The sequence below is a fragment of the Acartia tonsa genome, chromosome 2 (assembly GCF_053477335.1).
Source record: "Acartia tonsa isolate MP-2025a chromosome 2, ASM5347733v1, whole genome shotgun sequence".
Classification (NCBI taxonomy): domain Eukaryota; kingdom Metazoa; phylum Arthropoda; class Copepoda; order Calanoida; family Acartiidae; genus Acartia; species Acartia tonsa.
This window is the reverse complement of record NC_137261.1, coordinates 25,340,742-25,361,213: the sequence shown is the minus strand read 5'-3', so window position 1 is coordinate 25,361,213 and position 20,472 is coordinate 25,340,742. Positions and strand designations below refer to the sequence as shown.

The 20,472-nt window shown below is 32.1% G+C and overlaps 1 protein-coding gene across 4 annotated transcripts in view; it reads right to left on the bottom strand.

The window, feature by feature from the left end:
• Positions 1–20,472, bottom strand: part of ACC (acetyl-CoA carboxylase) — a 152,192-nt gene that overhangs the window by 66,787 nt on the left and 64,933 nt on the right. For all 4 annotated transcript variants that reach the window (XR_013875481.1, XM_080149909.1, XM_080149917.1 and 1 more), the window contains 8 exons: positions 13,417–13,494; positions 12,876–12,986; positions 12,036–12,168; positions 11,579–11,688; positions 10,741–10,833; positions 1,632–1,748; positions 544–675; positions 200–320 (listed from right to left, as the gene is read on the bottom strand). Coding sequence is in view for 3 of the 4 variants with exons in the window: in XM_080149909.1 (XP_080006035.1) it covers positions 200–320; positions 544–675; positions 1,632–1,748; positions 10,741–10,833; positions 11,579–11,688; positions 12,036–12,168; positions 12,876–12,986; positions 13,417–13,494 (895 nt within the window). In the remaining variant the exon portion in view is untranslated. The remainder of the gene's footprint in view (positions 1–199; positions 321–543; positions 676–1,631; positions 1,749–10,740; positions 10,834–11,578; positions 11,689–12,035; positions 12,169–12,875; positions 12,987–13,416; positions 13,495–20,472) is intronic.

The window sequence follows — 20,472 nt, the reverse complement described above, 5'->3', positions numbered from 1 at the left end:
ATTTCATTGCATAACCAGTGTATGGCAGTCCTAACTATGCACGGTAGACCATTGTGCCTGATAGTTCAATACATACATTTATTAAAATTTTCAATCCACATAAATAAGTGGACGTATGTCGAGGTTTGGTCCTAAATATGAAAACAATGTTCAATCCATTTCTCGGCCCCTACTCAATAACCTCGACTAAAAAGTTTACCTGTAGCTTGACCAGCCTGCTGGCGTACTTGAGGACGATCCCCTTGATATCTTCAGCAATTGTCTCAGGGTCCATTGTCACACAAGGTACGAAATTCAGGAAAATGTGATTTCCATCAGTTCTAAAACAATAAGAATGGGAAATGAAAATAAATCTAGGTTATCAGTTCTGTGTGGGTGGGATTTAAATTCAACCCTGTTTATTGGGAAAAATGTTTATTGTTTGTATTATGTGTAAAAATATGTCTCTATTATTTAGGACTTATAGTATTACAAATATTTGGAATAACTTTTTTTAAAATCAATACGTCAAACTTTCCATGCAGCAGGGTATGTATTCTATACCTGGAAGCATGTTCATGAGTATGCGCAACTTCCAGTTCGTCCAGGGCCTCCAGCAACAATCTTTCTCCCTCATTCTTCATGTACTCGAAGCTGGCAGCGGCTGTCACGAGGTCGGAGTGACGAATAATTGATCTAAATGACAAATTAACCGGTAAAGGGGACTATCCACGAACAAGAGCAAGTGATTCTAAATACCTTCCAGAATTGAACCATAGAATTTTTAGTGAATCTACTAGGTTTATGTTTAATCTTTGGTTTATCGACTAAAAAAAATAGATTTCACCATGGCTTAATATTAAAAAAAAACTTTGAAATGTTAAGCATTTTTAGGTGCAATAAATTCGAATGCTTTGAAGAGTTCAAACTGTTGTTTAAAAGCCTTGACACAAAAGTATATTATTTCGATTAGAAATGTATATTTAGAAAAAGGTTGGTAACTTGTTATATTGTAAACAGTTTAATTAAAGTACTTTCGTAATTTATAGCATTTGATGCTTTTCTGTCGTGTTATTTTATTTTGTCCTTTGAACTCAACAAAGCATGCGATGATATTCTATCAAAAAAGGATTTACATTTCAAAGTTTTTTTCATATAAAACCATGGTGAAACCTAACTTTTTAGTCGATAAACCAAATATTAAACATAAACCTAGTATATTTACTAAGAAAATACTATGAATCAATGCTGGAAGGTACTTAGAATTACTTGCTCTTCTTCGTGGATAGTTCCCTTTGACCTAAATTTTTAAAATCTTATATTTTTTTATGTGATGTTTCTTATTACTTTTGAATACATTTTCAAATTGAATTAATTGATTTAATGTTTGTAAATGATTACAAGATTTTGATAAAAGTTATTTATCACACCGTATTATAAACATCTTTAAAATGTACAATCATGCGATTATACCAGTTTAATTAGTCCCGACATGACGACGACACGGCCTAACATAAGTAATTTTAATATTTGTATTCATAGAAAACTGGATGCAATGCGATACGATACATGATTTTTCAGTATGGCTTAGAACTAGTTCTAATCTAGCGGATATTGATCGGTTTCAAAGCCATACTGGAAACTCTTCTTACCTGATGAAAAATCTGTAGTCGCTGACCTGCCTGCCACTGGCCACCTTGGCACTGGCCAGGTACAGGTGCATCTTCTGGCTGGAGGTAGGGATGGATAATAAATCATAGTTCTTCAATCTAGGATAAATAAGAAAGATGTTAATTTATTTTTATTGTTGACGTCATAAAAACAGAGGTGGGCAGGGGTGGGGACAATGCTCTTTATTACAGGGATCTTAAGGGATAAGACAATGGCAGATAAATTGATGTATATCCCCAATGATGATAAACACAATTACCCCTTCTATAGATTACAGTTAGTGGTTTAAAAATTTTTACACTTAGCTTAATGAACCAACAATCAAATTCAATAAAAGTATCTAAAGTTCATAACCCAAAGAATAAGAAAATGTTATTATAAAACTTGGAGATTATTATATAAACAGCCCAATGACCCTCCCTTCCTTCCTTTCTTATCTAAAGATTTTATAATCTGAAAATTAAGAAGATGGTGAATTAATCATCAACTTATCTCTTCATATAAATTGTAAAAAAATTAATATAAAATTGCTGTAAAAAATAATTTTAGTTTTGATAATTACTGTTCCTTAGACTAAAGTAAAGCATTTGACGGATGGTTAATAAAGTTGAAATCTTCGGGAATAAATTACTATTTTTAATTTTACTTTTTAGGTTGATTAAAATCTATTGGTTTTAAAATATGTAGATAAGGTCCAGTGAATGTAAGAATAATTCTGTCTTTACAAGATGTAAGAAGGAAGAAGAGTAAAGATTGCCTGTCCAATATAATTTATCCCAGCATTCAATTCAATCCAATTTTCTATTTCCCTGAAAACCTTTGATTCTTTATCCAAACCCCTCTGTCCCCCCTTAACCTCAAAGGATAAGTATATTATCCTAAAACAGTAATGAAATTAAATTTTACTGTTGCGTGGTTTCTAATGCAGGGATCTAAAGGGACAAGACTGAAGACAATGACCAATAAATTGATGTACATCCCCAATGATTACGATAAGAGGTTAAACGTTTGAACACTTAACTTCATCAACCAACCAATCAAAATTTAAGTTATCGAAATGGTTTGAGTCAACAAATAAAAAATCTCGTTTAATAAACAGCCCAATATCCCCTCTTTACCTTTGGTCTATTGGGATGGAATTAATTTTAGTCGAATCCAAAAATATTATTTCCATAAAGAACTTGATGGTTAATTTTCAGAAATTTAACTGACTTAACGGTGAAATCTTTGTTTAGATTTTACCTATTTCAAATTAACCTAAAAAACACTAACTTTTTTGCCAGTTTTGAGATAGAGCTTTACATAGATTCAAAATTTTTTGTTTTGAATCTTAAGTTAGCTTCTTAAATGCCCAAGGCTATTTTACAAACATGGGAAGTCTATAAAATCAATCACAGTTTAAAAATCGCTAACACCGAAAATTAAAATGAGTCTAGTTTTATTTACATGTCCATTAATCCCTCTACCCCCACACTATCCCCCACAAAATCTCTAATCAATTATGCAAATAAACCAATTTCATCTTAAAAACTTCAACATCAACTTTTGTGTCGAATTCTCAAGACAAAGATTATTTTACATGTGGAGGAGAGGGGGAATATTTTAAATTTTGATTTGCATTTGAAAAATATGATAATTGTAGTTTAGTAAGTGTATATAACTTTTCAGACAAAGTTTTCAAATATTTCAGGTGGAGGTATTATTTTACTTATTCTAGTAAGGGATATTATATAAAGTAGTAGTAAGAATAATAAACAGATTAAGTTCTATCTATTTTAGGGAAGTTTCACATAGGTCTTAGGTTGGTTTTAGGCTATTTCATTTTTAAATTTAAGTATTTCGATAGTTTAATGCTATTTTTTTTATTGAACACAGAGCCCTAGATTCTAGGAGAGCAGCCACTAGTTAAGTATATTCTAGTTCGTTTTGTGACAATAAATCGTATTTTTAATAAGCCAACCTTTAGTAATTATTTCTTCTCTTCCTACTTAATCTGTATCATTATCGGCTTGTAAACAGAAAAATTTTTTTATTCTAGAATAAATATTCTAACAAGGTTGCGTGAACTTTTAGCAAGGATATTCAAACTTAAATCCATTTAATCGAAGAAAAAAAATATAACAAGGATGACAACATCCATAAGTAGCAAAGCACAAAAATCGTGGATGGGAATGTGTACATATAGATTTAAAGTGTATTTCTAAAAATCAAGAATAGATTTATCGGAGAAAACCTTATTTTATTTTGTATGATGACGACATAAAATATGCTCATAACAATGGGAAAAATTATTTTGATACTGATATCCCAAAAAAGTTTAAAATTGGACCAAAAACAACAAAGATACCTATAGAGAAATATGTAAAACATATAAAAATAGCCCCAAACCTGCTAAAAGACAGTCTGACTGCCTTGTTTTCTTAAAAAGACAGGAAATTTAATTTTGATATCTATAACTGAAAAAATTTTGAAAATCGGACCATAAACACCAAAGGTATGGAGAAAAATGTGAAAAATAAAAATAGCCTAAAACCTGCAAAAAGGCAGTCGGACCATCATGGTTGTTTTCTTTAATCGACGGGAAATTTAATTTTGCTTCTATAACTGAACAAATTTTGAAAATCGAACCATAAACACCAAAGATATGGAGAAAAATTAGAAAAATCTAAAAATAGCCAACCTGCTAAAAGGGGGTCCGACTGGCATTCATGTTTTATACTTTATTATGCTCCATATTAATGGGAATGTTGACAAGAAATTTCAGCCTTCTATCTTAAACAGGAGCCGAGAAAATCACGTTTCCCCTATTCTGTCTTACACGGACGGACGGACGGACGGACATTTCGAATTATAGAGTAGCTTCGCTACTAAAAATATGTATCTACAATAAATTAGATGACAAAGAAAATAGTTTCATCAATCATTTTATTTAAAAACATCATTAATGAGAAAAGCTTTTAGTTAATATGGTTAATTAAATAATGAAGAATACTAATCATTTTGATATTTATCTTGTGGTAAATTATATAATAACTAGCGGCTTCGCCCCTAGCCTCTAGGGGCTTGGCCCTATATATTTATGGGAAGTCAACCCTCCTTATAAGAAATATTCAAAAAAATTATTCTTTGTTTAATTACTCTGTGGTAAAATTAATCCCAGGCTGTGCGTTTTATGCATAAAAATTTTAATTCGTAAAAATTAAACCCAGGTTGTTTGCCGTATACACAAAAATTTTAATTCGTAAAAATTAAACCTAGGTTGTTCGCAGTGGGTTTCCCCACCCCACTTACTGGTTTTTGTTTACAAAAATTTAAAAATTAAAAATTTTGGAAGTGGGGATATTTTTATTTTTTGGGGGGTTGGGGTGTCCCACCCCCCAAGAAAATAGCTTTAAACCACCAGAGGACCAGTAGGTATATTCCCAGAAGGGTAGAGCCCAATTTGATCAGCAGGTACTGAAATTTTACAAAAAATGTAAAAAAAAAATTTTTTTTTTTTTTTTATTTTTTGGGGGGGTTGGGGGTGTCCCACCCCCCAAGAAAAAAGCCTAAAACCACCACAGGACCAGTAGGTATATTCCCTGAAGAGTAGAATCCGATCGGTTCAGTGGTTACCGAGATCTTAAGGGACGGACAGACAGACGGACGGACAGACATCAAGCTACTTTTTATTATAGATAGATGTTAAAAACATAATGTAATTTATTAAGCAAAGTTTACTTATAATACATTATGAATTTCAATTTTCGGAGCCGACTGAAACATATTGTAAAATATCATTTAAATTTTATTTTGTTTTTATGTAATTTCTTGTATTGTCTTTAAAACTTGGTAAATGTTCTTCTTTGCAAAATTTAATATTATGATGTAACAAGCCCTTCCCCCCTTTTATTTCCCCATTACATCTTTATCTGCTTCTCCATTTATTCCTCTTAACCTTCTTATCATACAGGGTCGCGTCAGCTTTACAACAAAAAACTTGAAAATATACTTGTCAAGTTTAAAATAGGAATCTAAAGGGATAAGACAATGGCCGATAAATTGATATAATTCTTCAGAAACAGTTAGTAGTTGAAACGTTCGGACACTCAACTTAATGTACCAACCAATCATAGTCCAATAAAGATCCCCAAAGTTAAGCCAACGATAGGAATAGTTAGTATAACACTTAGGGGACTAGTGTCATTAACAGTGCAATGTCCCCTCCCTCACTGAGTTTAATAGGATATTTCTATTAAATTGGGACACCTGTGTTAATAACAAGATATCCCATAACAATACAGTGTGAAGTCATAATTTGATTTGCCATCTAGACTGTACAAAATTAGCTGATTCTACTTCTCGAACTAATGAACTAACTAACTAAGGTAATCAATCAATAGAGATAGAAAGCTTTGTGTTAATACAAGTGTAGATAACATTGAAAATGAAATCGGTTTTTGTCAAGTAAAAGATAGTTAGCGAAATGGTCAAGTATTTACTTTGTTAAATTCTAAACCTTTTAAGGCTAACTGTAACAGATTGACCCTGTAAAATTTGCAGGTAAATTGTGTTCGCCTGCCTGACTCTCGTCAGTAATAAATATTAAGATAAAGGTACACAACACATAAACTCAGTCCACCAGAAAATATGCCATTCATTATACTGTCTCAGACACAACTTAAGTTGTTTACAAGGGCGTCACATTCGTATGGGATAAAGCAAAAGCACAACCAGTTTTTTATAGCCTCTAGGAGAAAGTACTTCTAAAAATTGAATTCAAATACGTTACAGTAAGCATAATACGCCATCTAAAATGCAACAATCCATATAGAATATACGTGAATATTATGAAAGGGGAAATTCGTTTTCAGTTAAGGTTGCTAACAAAGACAAGGGCGTCACATTCGTATGGGATAAAGCAAAAGCACAACCAGTTTTTTATAGCCTCTAGAAGAAAGTACTTCTAAAAATTGAATTCAAATACGTTACAGTAAGCATAATACGCCATCTAAAATGCAACAATCCATATAGAATATACGTGAATATTATGAAAGGGGAAATTCGTTTTCAGTTAAGGTTGCTAACAAAGACAAGGGCGTCACATTCGTATGGGATAAAGCAAAAGCACAACCAGTTTTTTATAGCCTCTAGGAGAAAGTACTTCTAAAAATTGAATTCAAATACGTTACAGTAAGCATAATACGCCATCTAAAATGCAACAATCCATATAGAATATACGTGAATATTATGAAAGGGGAAATTCGTTTTCAGTTAAGGTTGCTAACAAAGACCTAATTTATTAGTTTGTTCATCCAGTAGGAGGAGAGGGTATGGGGTAAAGGGGTTCATTTTTGGGTCTTTATTTTAGCCAGCTACAAGTCTAACTTTATAATAGTGAATAAATAGTTAATGCAACTTAAGTTGTTTGCAATGGCATGTTCTGAAAGTTGTTATTCGCCTTTCCTAATGAGTAATAAAAAAAAACAAAATATCTTGTTTGACACAACTAAAACTGTACTAATGGATAATAAAAAGCTTAAAAAGTTGCAACTGAAGTATTGAAAAGTTATAAATTGATTTTGTTGAAGATATTTTAAAAATAAAATATAATTATACTTCATCGGGGAGGGAGGGGACATAGGGCTGATTGTTTATTACACTTGTCCTCAAAGTTTTAAAATAATGTTTTCTTATTCGTTAACTTGACAACTTTTACTTAGTTGTGATAGGTAGGTTCATTAAGTGTCTAAACTTTTCAACCACTAATTGTAATCTACAGAAGGGGTAATTTTGTGGATCAGCATTTATCGGCCATTGTCTTAACCCTTTAGATCCCTCACAATTCCTACCTAACTACACATAGCATCTTTATGATATTCATACAGTTAGCGAAACAATGTATACTTGAAATGGGAAGACTTATAAATGTTGATGTTGCTCATAATTCGCCCCTCATTTCCTTATTACATTTATTTCAAAAGGCATGTCTTTTCAGTAGGTAGGAAAGCCGGATATCCGGTAATATATTCTTTTATATTATAGAACAAAAATCCCTGTTAACAAACAGTCACAAGCATTATTTCTTAAATTCGTGGTACTATTCTATTCTATGGTATTATTATTGGTTCATTAGATTAATTGCTTAGAACTATGATCAACTTAATTGTTGCTTAAATTTTTTCTTGGGTCGATTTCTCATGGAAGGGTGGTGGTACCATCCCTCAAAGTAGTTATAAACCTTTCCAGGTCCTGTCAGAAGCTACCCTGTAAAGAAGAATCATGTCAGTTCAGCTATTAGATCCTTCGGTACAAACAGACAGACAAACATCCTGTTACTTTATTATAAGGACTAGCGGCTACGCCCCTAGAGGCCTTTAGGGGCACTTAAGGAGGGGGGGGGGGGATTGAATCTATCCCTGTTATGTTCCTAATATTATCTATATTTGTCCCATTTTAATTCTAAAAACTTTAATATCTGACTTATTATGCCAAAAATGAATCAAAAACATCAAGTTCAAGAAAAGTTAAATCATCTTTTAATATCCAAAAAACTCAAGGAAAGATATTTTTATAGGACAAGATAAATGAACCTATAAAATAAGAAGTTGTGTTTATGTTCGTCTATTTCCAAATTCTAGAAAACGTCAAATCACGTAGTACTTCCCTGAAAAGATTAGTATTGGCGTTCGCCAGTATAAGAGCTACTTGACAGCGATTTTATCACCTTCCCTCTTGTCTTCCCTCTCCAACTCTCCCCCAAAGAGAAATGGTCCATAGAAAAATAGTACAGTAATAGAAGATATACAAAGGAGGAGTTTTATTTTCAATCTTTGTTCTTTTCCTCATTTCTTATTTGTAAAATTAAAGCATCTACGGAAGAACTAGATATAGAAAAAGGATAATTCTACATCATTTTTATGGTTACATAGAAAACATGTCCATTGTCCAAGTCCTTATCCAGACTCTATCAGATGAATATTCATTTCATAAATGATGAAGGAAAACTTTTAACTCGGCCCACTTCCAGTAATTTAATTCTATAGATGTGGTAGCGTACAAGGAAAAGAGTACTTATACACATTCATAAGACTCATATTACATATTTGTACAAAAAAAACATTTTAGTATTTTGTTCCTTTAAAAATATGTATTGTTATCTACAATCATGATAGAGAAACAGAGAATGGACAATTAAAGAAAATTTTTCCTTTTTTGGCTGTCCAGTATATTTGGTACTCGAACTATTGCAACTTTTCTTATTTTAGCTAATTTAAAAGACTTTGTTTACTCGCGATTAAGATACCGCTAAAAGTTTTCTTAAAGCAGACAAACCTTATTGAACATAATCAACACAAAGACTAACAGACAGAAAAAAAACTTGGAATGGCATAACAGAAATGTTAAGACATTAAAATATGCAAAATTTCAAGTTTTATTTTCCTTTACATTATAAGAACCTAAACTTAAATCAGAAGGTCCAATTTTCCCACAACCGATTTGAATTTGCCCAGATGCCTCATAAATCAAGATTAATAGGATAATTATAACATACAAAAATGTAATGTCGAAAAAGTAAAAAGTCCGCATGTTTTAAATGGACAAACGGACTTTCTAGTATATTGCTACGCTTCATAAATAGTATCTACAATTTTATAGGAATCATCATGCAAAGTTTGAAATCGATAGTACAAGTCTAACCTGTGTAAACTAACGAAAAGAGCTAAATGTCCACGACTTAAGAGACGGACCGATCCTATTTTAAAAAAAAGCTTTGCTTTTAAAAATAATACGCATAGTAAACTCACAAACATACACAGACAAATGAAACAAAGCACTAACACTAAACGCAATTTAATCATTTTAATGATACTCTTAATTTAATTTAGAAAACCATTTATGTTTTCCTGAATGTGTAGTAATGTTTAATTTCCATTATAATAATCATTCAAGTTCAAGAAACACTTTACATTTACAGTTTATGGTTATTATACATTATACAATTAAAAAATAATGTTTTGTAATTTGATTATCTCAGATTGTCCACAGAGGGGGAGGGTACAACGGGCTGTTTATTACACTAGTCCTTAAAGTCTTATAGTAGCGTTTACTTGTTTTCTTATTCGTCGTCCTAACCACTTTGGAGACTTTGGTGAATTTTTATTTGGTTGGTTAATTTAGTTTAGTGTTCAGACATTTCAACAACTAATTTTAATCTAGAGAATGGGTAACTTTGTGTATTGTCATTGGGGATGTACATCAATTTATCGGCCATTGTCTTATCCCTTTAGATCCCTGGTCTGTCCATCAACTTGGACTCATCATGCCAGGAAAGGGACTCATCCCCTATTTACTTGCATTATTAATTAATTGCTAAACTTAAATTTCAATCCTTTGGTTGCAACTCTTTACATCAAAAATAAAAAAATATTTATGTTTATTTTTGACATAATATATTGAGCTCTATAGTAACTCAATTTATTCGAAAGTTTTTGTCCTTGTTGATTTATTCTATTACTAAACTGATATTTAAAAATATTGTCTATACCTAGAGATGGAATTCTATAAATTAAGTTTACTAATTAGAAAGAGAAAGAAAAAAAAAGTTTTCTTTATTTAAGCAAAAACAAATGAAAGAAACTTGTAATTGGATTGAACTCTCTCTCCGACTAGATAGACTAACACGATGTCAGCAGACTAATTTTATTTTTATTTTGCAACATAACTTGAGACTGGAACATATAATCTAAATATTCATTACTGTAAAATAAATAAATAAAAGGCAATTATGGGAAGGAAATAGGACCTAAACCAATCTCTTAAAAAACCTAAGTTGTTTAAAGACTTATCTATAAATTTGGATGGATAAGGAATAAGACAATGGATGAAAATTAATAATGTATTATTAATATTGTAAACTCCAATTATGATAAACAAAATACCCAGTGGGTACATTTAGATTTATTAGTATATTTGCCGGACATGCTCGTGTGTGTGTGTATACAACCTAATCAAGATTTTAAAGAGAGAAATGAGATATCGTGTTTTAAAATTTTGAAGACTAGTATAATTTATAATACATTATCCCCTCGATCCCAGGTAAATTTTTACCTGTTAAGTTCCAGCTGGAAAGCAAGAGCAGGCTCCAGGTGACGGTAAATTTTATCTTCAGCAAAATCCATTCTTGCACGATATGTGAAGTATCTAAACATGATAATAAAGATTAAGACAGAATCAATCACTTAATATTGTAACTATTTAGAAGCCTCTAGGGGCACTTGAGGTGGAAGTCTACATCCGCTTATTGTAAAGTTTAGACAGACACTACCAATTCGGAACCTACCAATCATAATTTAATAAAAGTTCTAGAAAAGTATTAGATGTAACGAATAAGAGCCAACGTATTTATAAAAGTTTGGGTACCAGTGTAATTTAAAGTTTAGTTGCCATTGTGGTTGTAAAGGTTTGGGTACCAGTATGATTTACAGTCCAAAGTCTCCTACCTCCATGAAATCAATATACTTTCCAGTCAAATATTTTAGACTGAGCTTTTTTTTAATATTTCATTGTTTTTATAAGCATGGTTTTGACTAGGGGCGTAGTGACGCTTCGGGTACAAGTCCTCTCCACGTCACCATTGAACATCGCCCAATCGCCTAGGGTAGCAACAACCATCAGACAACCAACCCTTTGATTGCACAACCTTTGTCTGAGAAGTCCTAACTGTGCATGGTAATGAATTGCGCCTATTTTGGGCCAAGGCATTCCCCCTTACTATTTATGTCGCGCATCTGACATAGCAGCAGTAGGAACCATTTTAACGTTTTTATAAATGACGCGGTGTCGGACCGAATTCGAACCTTTCCGACGACGAGCGGATGCGCTACGTGTTGAGCCACAGTCGCAGGCTGGTTTTATAAGCACACCTACTCTATACATTATAGCATACCTTGGAAAAGATCTGATGCCCAGAACAATGAAGGTAATCCTTCTGATTTGTGCAAAGAGCAGCCAAGAACTGGATGACTGACAGAAAAGCCTCAGCTTGCTTGCTACCTCCTTAATATAAAACATTTCAAAAATTATATATAAATAAAAAATGTCCATTTTATTGAATTAAAAAAAAACTTAAAATTTTTCAACTGAAGTAAAAGATTTTAAGTAAGTAAAAAGCACTAAACTTCATTTTTAGGGAAGCATTACATATGTCCCAAAATGGTTTAGGGCTAGTTTAAGGTTAAGGACAATTATCCATGAAGATTAAAATAAGAATCACAAAATTAATACAGTTCTTTTTAAACACATGATATAGGCCCCTCGGGCCTTAAAAACTGGTTTTAATTTTAGAATTAATTTTAATATCGCGGAAAGGTGTCTATAATACAATGCGATTAATAACCACTAACCAGATCAGTCTCAGCTTGGGGAAACTTGACCGCGACATACAAAATATTTGTAGGTTCCCTGGGCTCCTTGTTACCCCCCAGGAATGAGGGTCTGTCTTCCCAGGATCGCGGGGTTCCTACGTTCAATCCAAACCTGAATTAAATTCCACTTTAGGCCAGTTAATGCTTATTTAGAAGTTACTAATAATTTCCATGATTAATATATTATATCAAAAGGGGACCATGAACGAACGAGATCAAGAGATCTCAGGCATCTTTCAGCAGTAAATAGAATAGGTTTTTGTTTAATATACTTTTATCAACAAGTTTCACCTTGGTTTTATATGAAAAAAAAAATGAAATGTGGGGCGATTTTTGAAGAAATATCCTCAAGTGTTTTGTTGAGTTCAGAGTGCAAAACAAACTAACAAGCCAAAAAACATCAAATGCTGTAAAATGCAAAAGTACATTAATCAAACTGTTTACATTGTTACAATTTACCACCCCTTTTGCTAAATATACAATTTTCACCGAAAAAGTTTACTTTTGTGTCAAAGCATTTAATGGTTTATAATCTTAACTTGTTTTACCTACGTTTTTAAATTGTTTTTGTTAAGACCATGGTAGACCTTAACCCTTTTCAATCATTTAGTCCTATACAACAGAAACCAAGTATATCAACTTAAAAAATGGCCAACTTCACTGCTGAAATGTCGTTAACTTCACTTGCTCTCGTTCGTGCATAGTCCCCTTTAGAGTGACTAAAACATTCTTAGGCGAAAAAAGTTTTTTTTCATTCAATATTAAAATGGAAGCAACTATACAATTATCAAATCACAAGTGGAGTTATGTCAGCCTTACCTTTGATCATAATCATTATCATGAGTATTATCATACAGTTCAACAATGCTCTCATGATCATTAAGGAAGTCTTGGTAAGTGTTGAAGGCACAAATAGCACCAGTTCTCTGATAAATTTTTCTTATTCAAACAATTCTTTATCTCAAAGTTATCTTATTAAGGACCAAAATTATTCTTAATCAACACATATATTAATGATAGGGAGAGTTTCATGAATATAATACTCAACATAAAATAGACAGGATGTCTTTCTGTTTGTTTGACCAGATGGCAAAAAAATCACGCTAATAACAAAAACTATTTAACTCTCTTTTCCAATGTTTCTTATGGACTCCGTAAAGGACATCTATTTTGGGAGAAGATACCTTAATGTCCTAAGAGAAGTTGTCCCTAGATAAAAAAACATGACTTTTCTTTCTTAGATAAAAATTTAAAGGTAATAGGTCAGACCCCCTTCCCCTACTCATAGAGGTTTCTTGTGACGTTACTATTATTATTTATAGTGCAATCAAATATTTGTTTCTTAAGACTAATTTCCTGACACTCGTCCATAATCCCATCCTTGAGGGACCAGCAATTATCCAGGCTTGGGGCTAGTGACTTCACGTTGTGATAATACCTGAAAAATAAAAATAAATTGATTATGTTTTTAAACAATTATGTTGCGTAATTCAGTTTTGAATGCTTGGCTGCTATGAAATAAGCAGTGGCACCTATGTTATATATCTATTGAATAAAAAATAATTTGTTGCCTTGCTTATTTTTCGCTATGGCTAGTGTTAGGTTTTTTTTCAAACTCAATAAGTATGTACTTTAGATAGGTTTAATTTTAAAATAATATCAGAGAGGAGAAATTCTGTTGAAGCTAAAATAAAAGAATTGGTGTAACATTAGATCAGGCATAGAAAGCATCAAGTATTATTAAAATAAAAACTTTTCCCAGTGCACAGTGAAGATTAGAATTTTAGCCTGATTTTGAAACATGTTCAAAATCGAAAAAATCGACAAATATCAATGATTTCTATACAATAATACAATAAGTTTAAATACATTTTAACAACCTATTTCATAATTAACATAAAAATTGAGTTTTACAGGATCTTTGTTAGTTAAATAGAAAATTAATTTAATGGATTACAATAATGCCCTTGGCCGTATACTTATATTTCTACACAACGCTTTTTTACTGAAATAAATAATCTTTGTTATTCCTGGCTAAGATATAAAAGATGCATCAGGAGAACGTCTCATAAAAATACTTGTAAAGATCGAGTGTATAATGTGTATGGGGTAATCAAACCTTTCCTCATCCTATTAAATCTTCCAACCAAAGTTACATTGTTTATACGTCCCAATTTTTCCTTCAAGTAATTGCAGTTTCTATGTAATTTGTTTTCTTTAAAACAATGCAAATTATTGAATGCATGATTGATAGTTAGGGAATGGTCAATTAAAAAGTAGAACCAGACTTTTTTAATATTAAAATTATTGCAGACAACCAGCCTTATTGATGGCCCTAAATAAGAATGGTTGGGCTGCGCCTGTTTTGGCCAAAGGCATTCCCCTTATTCAACCTTTTCATACTAAGTCCGTAGTTATTAAACTGTGTCATAACTACTAAGTATTCATAAAATAAAGGTGTCTTAAAACTTTTAAGACAGGAGTGGTACCCTAAAATTGAGCAGGACAGATGCTTTGATGAGGTACAATGTGAAAAAGTGAAAAGAAACAATGGCAGAACCAAGACGGCCGAGGCAAACCGCCATCTTCCGCCAATTTCAGGGGCTATTACTTGCCAAATTAGACAATTTTTAATCATTAGACATTTTTGTCATGTTTAGAACAATACACAATATATTCACAAGTTTAAAGTTCAATAAGAATTTAAAATAATCAAGATACTCTTAATTCATTTATCCTTAACAACCTAATTCCAATGCAATGTAATGTGTATTGTCAATCTGTCTTTATTCTGGGAGTGACCTATTTTACATTACATTTTATACAGAGTTGAGTTTGTTTGTTGGTATGTAATTAAATTATGCAAATCAAACACACAGAGTCACTGGACGCAGAGATAAAGAGTGGGTAAATTGATAATTCCCCCCCCCCCCCCTCCTTATGGTTTTTAAATAAATTTAAGGGTGAACGATGTTGGGGGGTGGGGGCAGTTTTTTTTTGTACATAAAGGAGTAGTAATGATTCTGATACTATTCAAATAGGATCACGAAAAAAATTGTAGTCGCCGATTATTCGGTGGCTTTGATAATTAAATGACTTTTTCCCAGGTAGGGAGGGTATAAATTACTGTAAATTACATTGACCCCAAAAAAGTGTATCGTTTTGCTTTTTTTTTGACTTAAAAACTTGAGTGTTATATTCAAACTTAATTGGGATGTAATTAGTAACAGTCACCAAACATTTCCACTAATATTTTTAATCTGCATATAGGGTGATTTTACCTCTAAAGAAGTGAGTACAATAGTTAATCGTCTATTGTCCCATCAATAAGAACCCTGCTATTCTCAGAATGTAAAAAAATGTTGGCTCATTTATCTGTCCCTATATCGTCCTTGAAAAATTAAAATGAAATCCCAAACAAATTCTCGCATCTAGTTAATGCACGTGCTTCATAGAATCAAATCATGTAATTTAGAATATTCAAAAAAATAAAGATTCTAATACAGTTTTTAGAAACGCAGCTATTCTGCCATTGCAAGTTTCAAGATATACTAATGAAAAATCACGGTTAGCATTGTAGAAAAATTGGAGTTGTCTCAACTTATGGATAAACAATAAAAATTGTACAAGTTTAATCTATATAGCTTACTAGCGGCTTCGCCCCTAGCCTCTAGGGGCTTTGTCCCAAGAGGTTCGATCAAACAAATTTTTCGTGTTTTAGATTTTTTTTAAATTAAAAAAAAAAATTTTTTTGGGAAGGGGGGGTTAGTCGACTCCACTATTTTAATTTTAGTTTTTAAAAAAATATTTTTTTTGGGGGGGGGGGATTTTTTATTTTTTGGAGGGTTAGGGGTGTCCCACCCCCCAAGAAAATAGTTATAAACCTTCCCGGGACCTATGAGAAGCTACCCTGTAGAGTAGAACCCAATCAGTTCAGCGGTTGGCGAGATCCTTCGCTACAAACAAACAAACAGATAGACAAACAGACAAACAAACAGACAGACAGACATCGTTCTACTTTGTATTATAGATATCAAAAGAGGAGGGGTCGAAAAAGAATGTCTAGAAAAAAAATATTTAATTTCGTCAGGAAGTTTTTAGGAATATCTTGTTAGAGATCACATATTAACTTCAAAATTACAAAAATACGAGTATGTGTTTAAAAAAGGATTCTAAAATCATCTCTTTTACTTTAGAAATTTAAGGTACAAATCTAAAGTTTTTTCTATTACCTATTTAGTTAATAAGTTTTATGTATAAAAAAAAGTTAAATTCAAGTGTTAAAAGGTACAATTTTTATACAAAATATCCTTACTAAATCAACTTCTTTTACAAGAAACTATTTTAGCCGCACAGCAAATTTTTTTTTATCAACTTACATAAATGTTTCATTCAGTTACTACAGATTAGACATTATTAAACAGAAGCCATTCATGGAAAATCAAATTAATTTAAAATCCGCAAAGAAATAAATCTTTCTGTAATTTTTTACGTAAGTAAATTATTTCATAACTTAAATTTTTATAGTGAAACTTTTAAACAATTAAGGTCTATTTAAATGTCTGTCATATATGTTTAAATCCTTATACTTAAGTAACAGGATGTTTGTCTGTTTGTTTGTCTGTGTGTCTGTACCGAAGGATCTCGCTAACCGCTGAACCGATCGGGTTCTCCTTAACAGGGTAGATTCTCATAGGTCCCGGGAAGGTTTATAACTACTTTCTTGGGGGGTGGGACACCCCAACCCCCCCCCCTAAAATGAAAAATACACCCCCCCCCCCCAAAAAAAAATTTTAAAATTTTTTTAACTAAAATTAAAAATGATGGGGGGCGCACCACCCCCCTCAAAATAAAAGAATTTCCACCCCCCAAAATATTTTTTTAAAATTTTTCTTTTAAAATCTAAAATAAGAAATTGGGTTATCAAATCCGACTCCCTCCTCCTCAACTGCCCCTAGAGGCCTCTAGGGGCGTAGCAGCTCGTACTAAATATGCCATCAAACTGAAATACTGTGAAAGTTGGTATAACCTTTAGGACAAGTGAACCACAGAAATACTCCATATCATTATCCAATCCTATATTTTAAAATTTTAAATAAGTGTTTCTAGCCCCCTGTTCTAGTTCTCTTAAGTCTTAGTTAACCTATTTTAAATATTTCTGAGTAACTTTTAGTAGTTAAATGCCGTTTTAAAATAATATTCCTTGTTATTAAGTTTCTTAGTACAAAAAAAAAAGAATTTGAGATTAGTTATATATCTCCTCGTATTAAAGACAGCTTTCAGAGGATATTAAAATGAAAAATTATAAGATTAAAACCAGTTTTGATAGTCCCGAGGGGCAAGAAGGGGAGGCGAAGCCTGGGCTAACAAAATTGGTTATAATTTTTATGTTAATATCCACAGAAAATGTATGTCATTCGATGCAGTACAGGATTTTTCAGTATGGCTGAGAACCGGTTCTAATCCACCGGATATTAATCGGGTTTAAAGTCATGCATGATATTACCTACTTGATCATATAAAAAAATCTTTTGATTAAACTTCAATGATTATTTTCAATTGAATCCGTATTTAGAATAACAAAAGAAACAATTTTAAAATTTAAATCCAATTAAAATATTTCTACCTATTGCACTCTCCGTATTTAAAAGAAACAATATACAGGGCGACCACTCCAAAACCAAAAAAATATACCTAGTATTTTTATAGTATATTTTTTTTATTCATATAGTATATATAGTATATTTTTTTTTACTCATATAGTATGATATAGTATCGTACTTTGAATTATTTAGTAATACATAGTATAGACATCATCAATAATAACTCAAAGCAAAGTTGTTATCAAAGCAATTTAACATATAAGGGGGTGGGGGGAAGAGTTTTGCCACTTTCGCTTACTCTGTGATTATTAGGCTAAGTATTAATGTGAGACTATAGGTTATATGGGATAGAAGTTTACTTTTTGGTAGTATTTCACGTATATTTAATCATTTTTGGATAGGTCTCCAGGTTCAGGTGCTGCAGGCTAGCTAGAAGGTGGTTTCTAGACAAGTAAAAAAAAATTCAAATTTCTGTTTGAAGAGTTAGAGATCAACTTACTAAACAGAATATACATCTTTTTGGATGTTATTAACATATCTGAAGAAAAAATTTAAATAGGCCTCCAAGTTCTGGTCTTGAAGGCCTACAGGTCCACTCTGGACAGGTTATAAATAAATTTTTTATTTGAAGAGTAAGAGGTCAACTTATAAAGCAGAATATGCATCTTTTTGGATGTTATTAACATTAATGAAGAAAAATTAAAATCGACATTCAAGTTCTGGTCCTGCAGGCCTCCAGGTCCACTCTGGACAGGTAAAATTCAAATCTCTTGTTTCAAGAGTTAGAGGTCAACTTTTTAAACAAATTATGCATCTTTTTGGGTAATTTAGTAGCGAAGCTACTCTATAATTCGCTTTGTCCGTCAGTCAGTCCGTCAGTCAGTCAGTCCGTAACGCTATGGGGGAAATGGGATTTACTCAGCTCGTATAAATGATAAAAGGCTGAAACTTTTTGACAACATTCCCATCATTAAGGAGCACAATTAACTATAAAACATCGATGGCGGTCAGACCACTTTTTAGCAGGTTTTAGGATATTTTTATATTTTATAGATTTTTCTCCATATCTTTGGTGTTTATGATCCGATTTTCAAAATTTTTTCAGATATAGATATCAAAATCAAATTTCTCGTCGATTACAGGAAACAACCATGACAGTCCAACTGCCTTTTGCAGGTTTTAGGCTATTTTTATATTTTTCAGATTTTTCTCCATATCTTTGGTGTTTATGGTCCGATTTTCAAGATTTTTTCAGTTATAGATATCAAAATTAAATTTCCGGTAGTTTTAAGTAAACAATCGTGGCGGTCAAACTGTCTTTTCGCAGGTTTTTGGCTATTTTTATATGTTTTACATATTTCCCCATATCTTTATTGTTTTTGGTCCTATTTTCAAACTTTCAAACCAGTATCAAAATAATTTTTCTCATTGTTATGAGCATCTTTTATGTAATTTACTTTGACTGTCGTCATCATACAAATAAACCAAGGTTTTGTGTTTATTTTCTCCAATAAATCTATTCTTGAATTTTAAAAAATTCACTTTAAATCTACTTGTATACGATTTTTGTGCTTCGCTACTTATGGATGTTGTCATCCTTGTTTTTACATATTTGAAGAAAAAATGACATTTAGCCTACAGGTTCATGTGCTGCAGACCCTCAGGTGGACTCTGTACAGGTAAAAATCAAACTTCTTATTTGAGCAGTTAATGGTTTATTTGTTAAAAAAAATGAGCATATATTTGGATGTTATTTATATATTTGAAGGAAAAAAATTGGCCTCCAACAGAGGCGTCCAAGCTTAATTTTTTTTTTTTTGGGGGGGGGGTAATTTAATAATGTAAATAAGTACCTAACTAATAATAAAGTACTAAAAACAATTTCATTCCTATACATGAAAACAAAATACCTAATCAACCCACAAGCGTTGCTAACTGATGAACCAATATGATTCTCCTTTAAAGTGTAGCTTCAAATATGTCCTGATAAGGTTTTTTAACTAGTTTTGAAGAGGGTATTTGATATTTTGATAATTATTGAAATGTTTGATTGATCTATTTTATGGAAGGTAGACAATCAATTTTGATTTAAACATTTTTTTCTTAATAATTGGGAAAATATTACTTCTTTGAAAAGACATTGATAGGACACACCCAGTGCATTGTTTAATTAAAGGGCCATTGCAAACTATAACACGTGTTTGTATCATGATTAAGAACTGTTTTTATCTGGTGGAACTATTTAGTCTTTAGATTCTTGGCAGTGGTAAAAAATTTTGAAAGTGGAAGTAAAAAAGCGCGCGAAGCGCGCCAGAACTTTTTAGGGATTATTCATTCTGGGTAATTTTTATATGTGGGGGAATAAAATGGAAAAAATTTTGGGGGTGCCAGCACCCCCAAATTCGTTTGGGGGGTGGGGGGTAATCACCACTTTGTTCCCCCACCTTGGACGTTCTTGCCCTCCAGGTAGACTCTGGACAGGTATAAAATCAAAATTTTTTATTTAAGAAGTTAAATGTAAGTTTATTAAACAACATAGGCTTAGTTTTAGATGTTATTTATGTATTTAAAGAAAAAATGACAATTGAGCTCCAGGTTAAGGTGCTGCAGGCCTCCAGGTGGACTCTGGTAAGGTAAAAATCAAAATTTCTTATAAACATCTTTTTAGATGTTATTTACAATTTTACATATCTGAAGAAAAAATACAATTGCTCTCCAGGTTCAGGTGCTGCAGGCCTCCATGTGGACTCTGTCCAGAGAAGACTTGGAGACCTACAGGACCTAAACTTGATGGCCGATTTTAATTTGTCCTT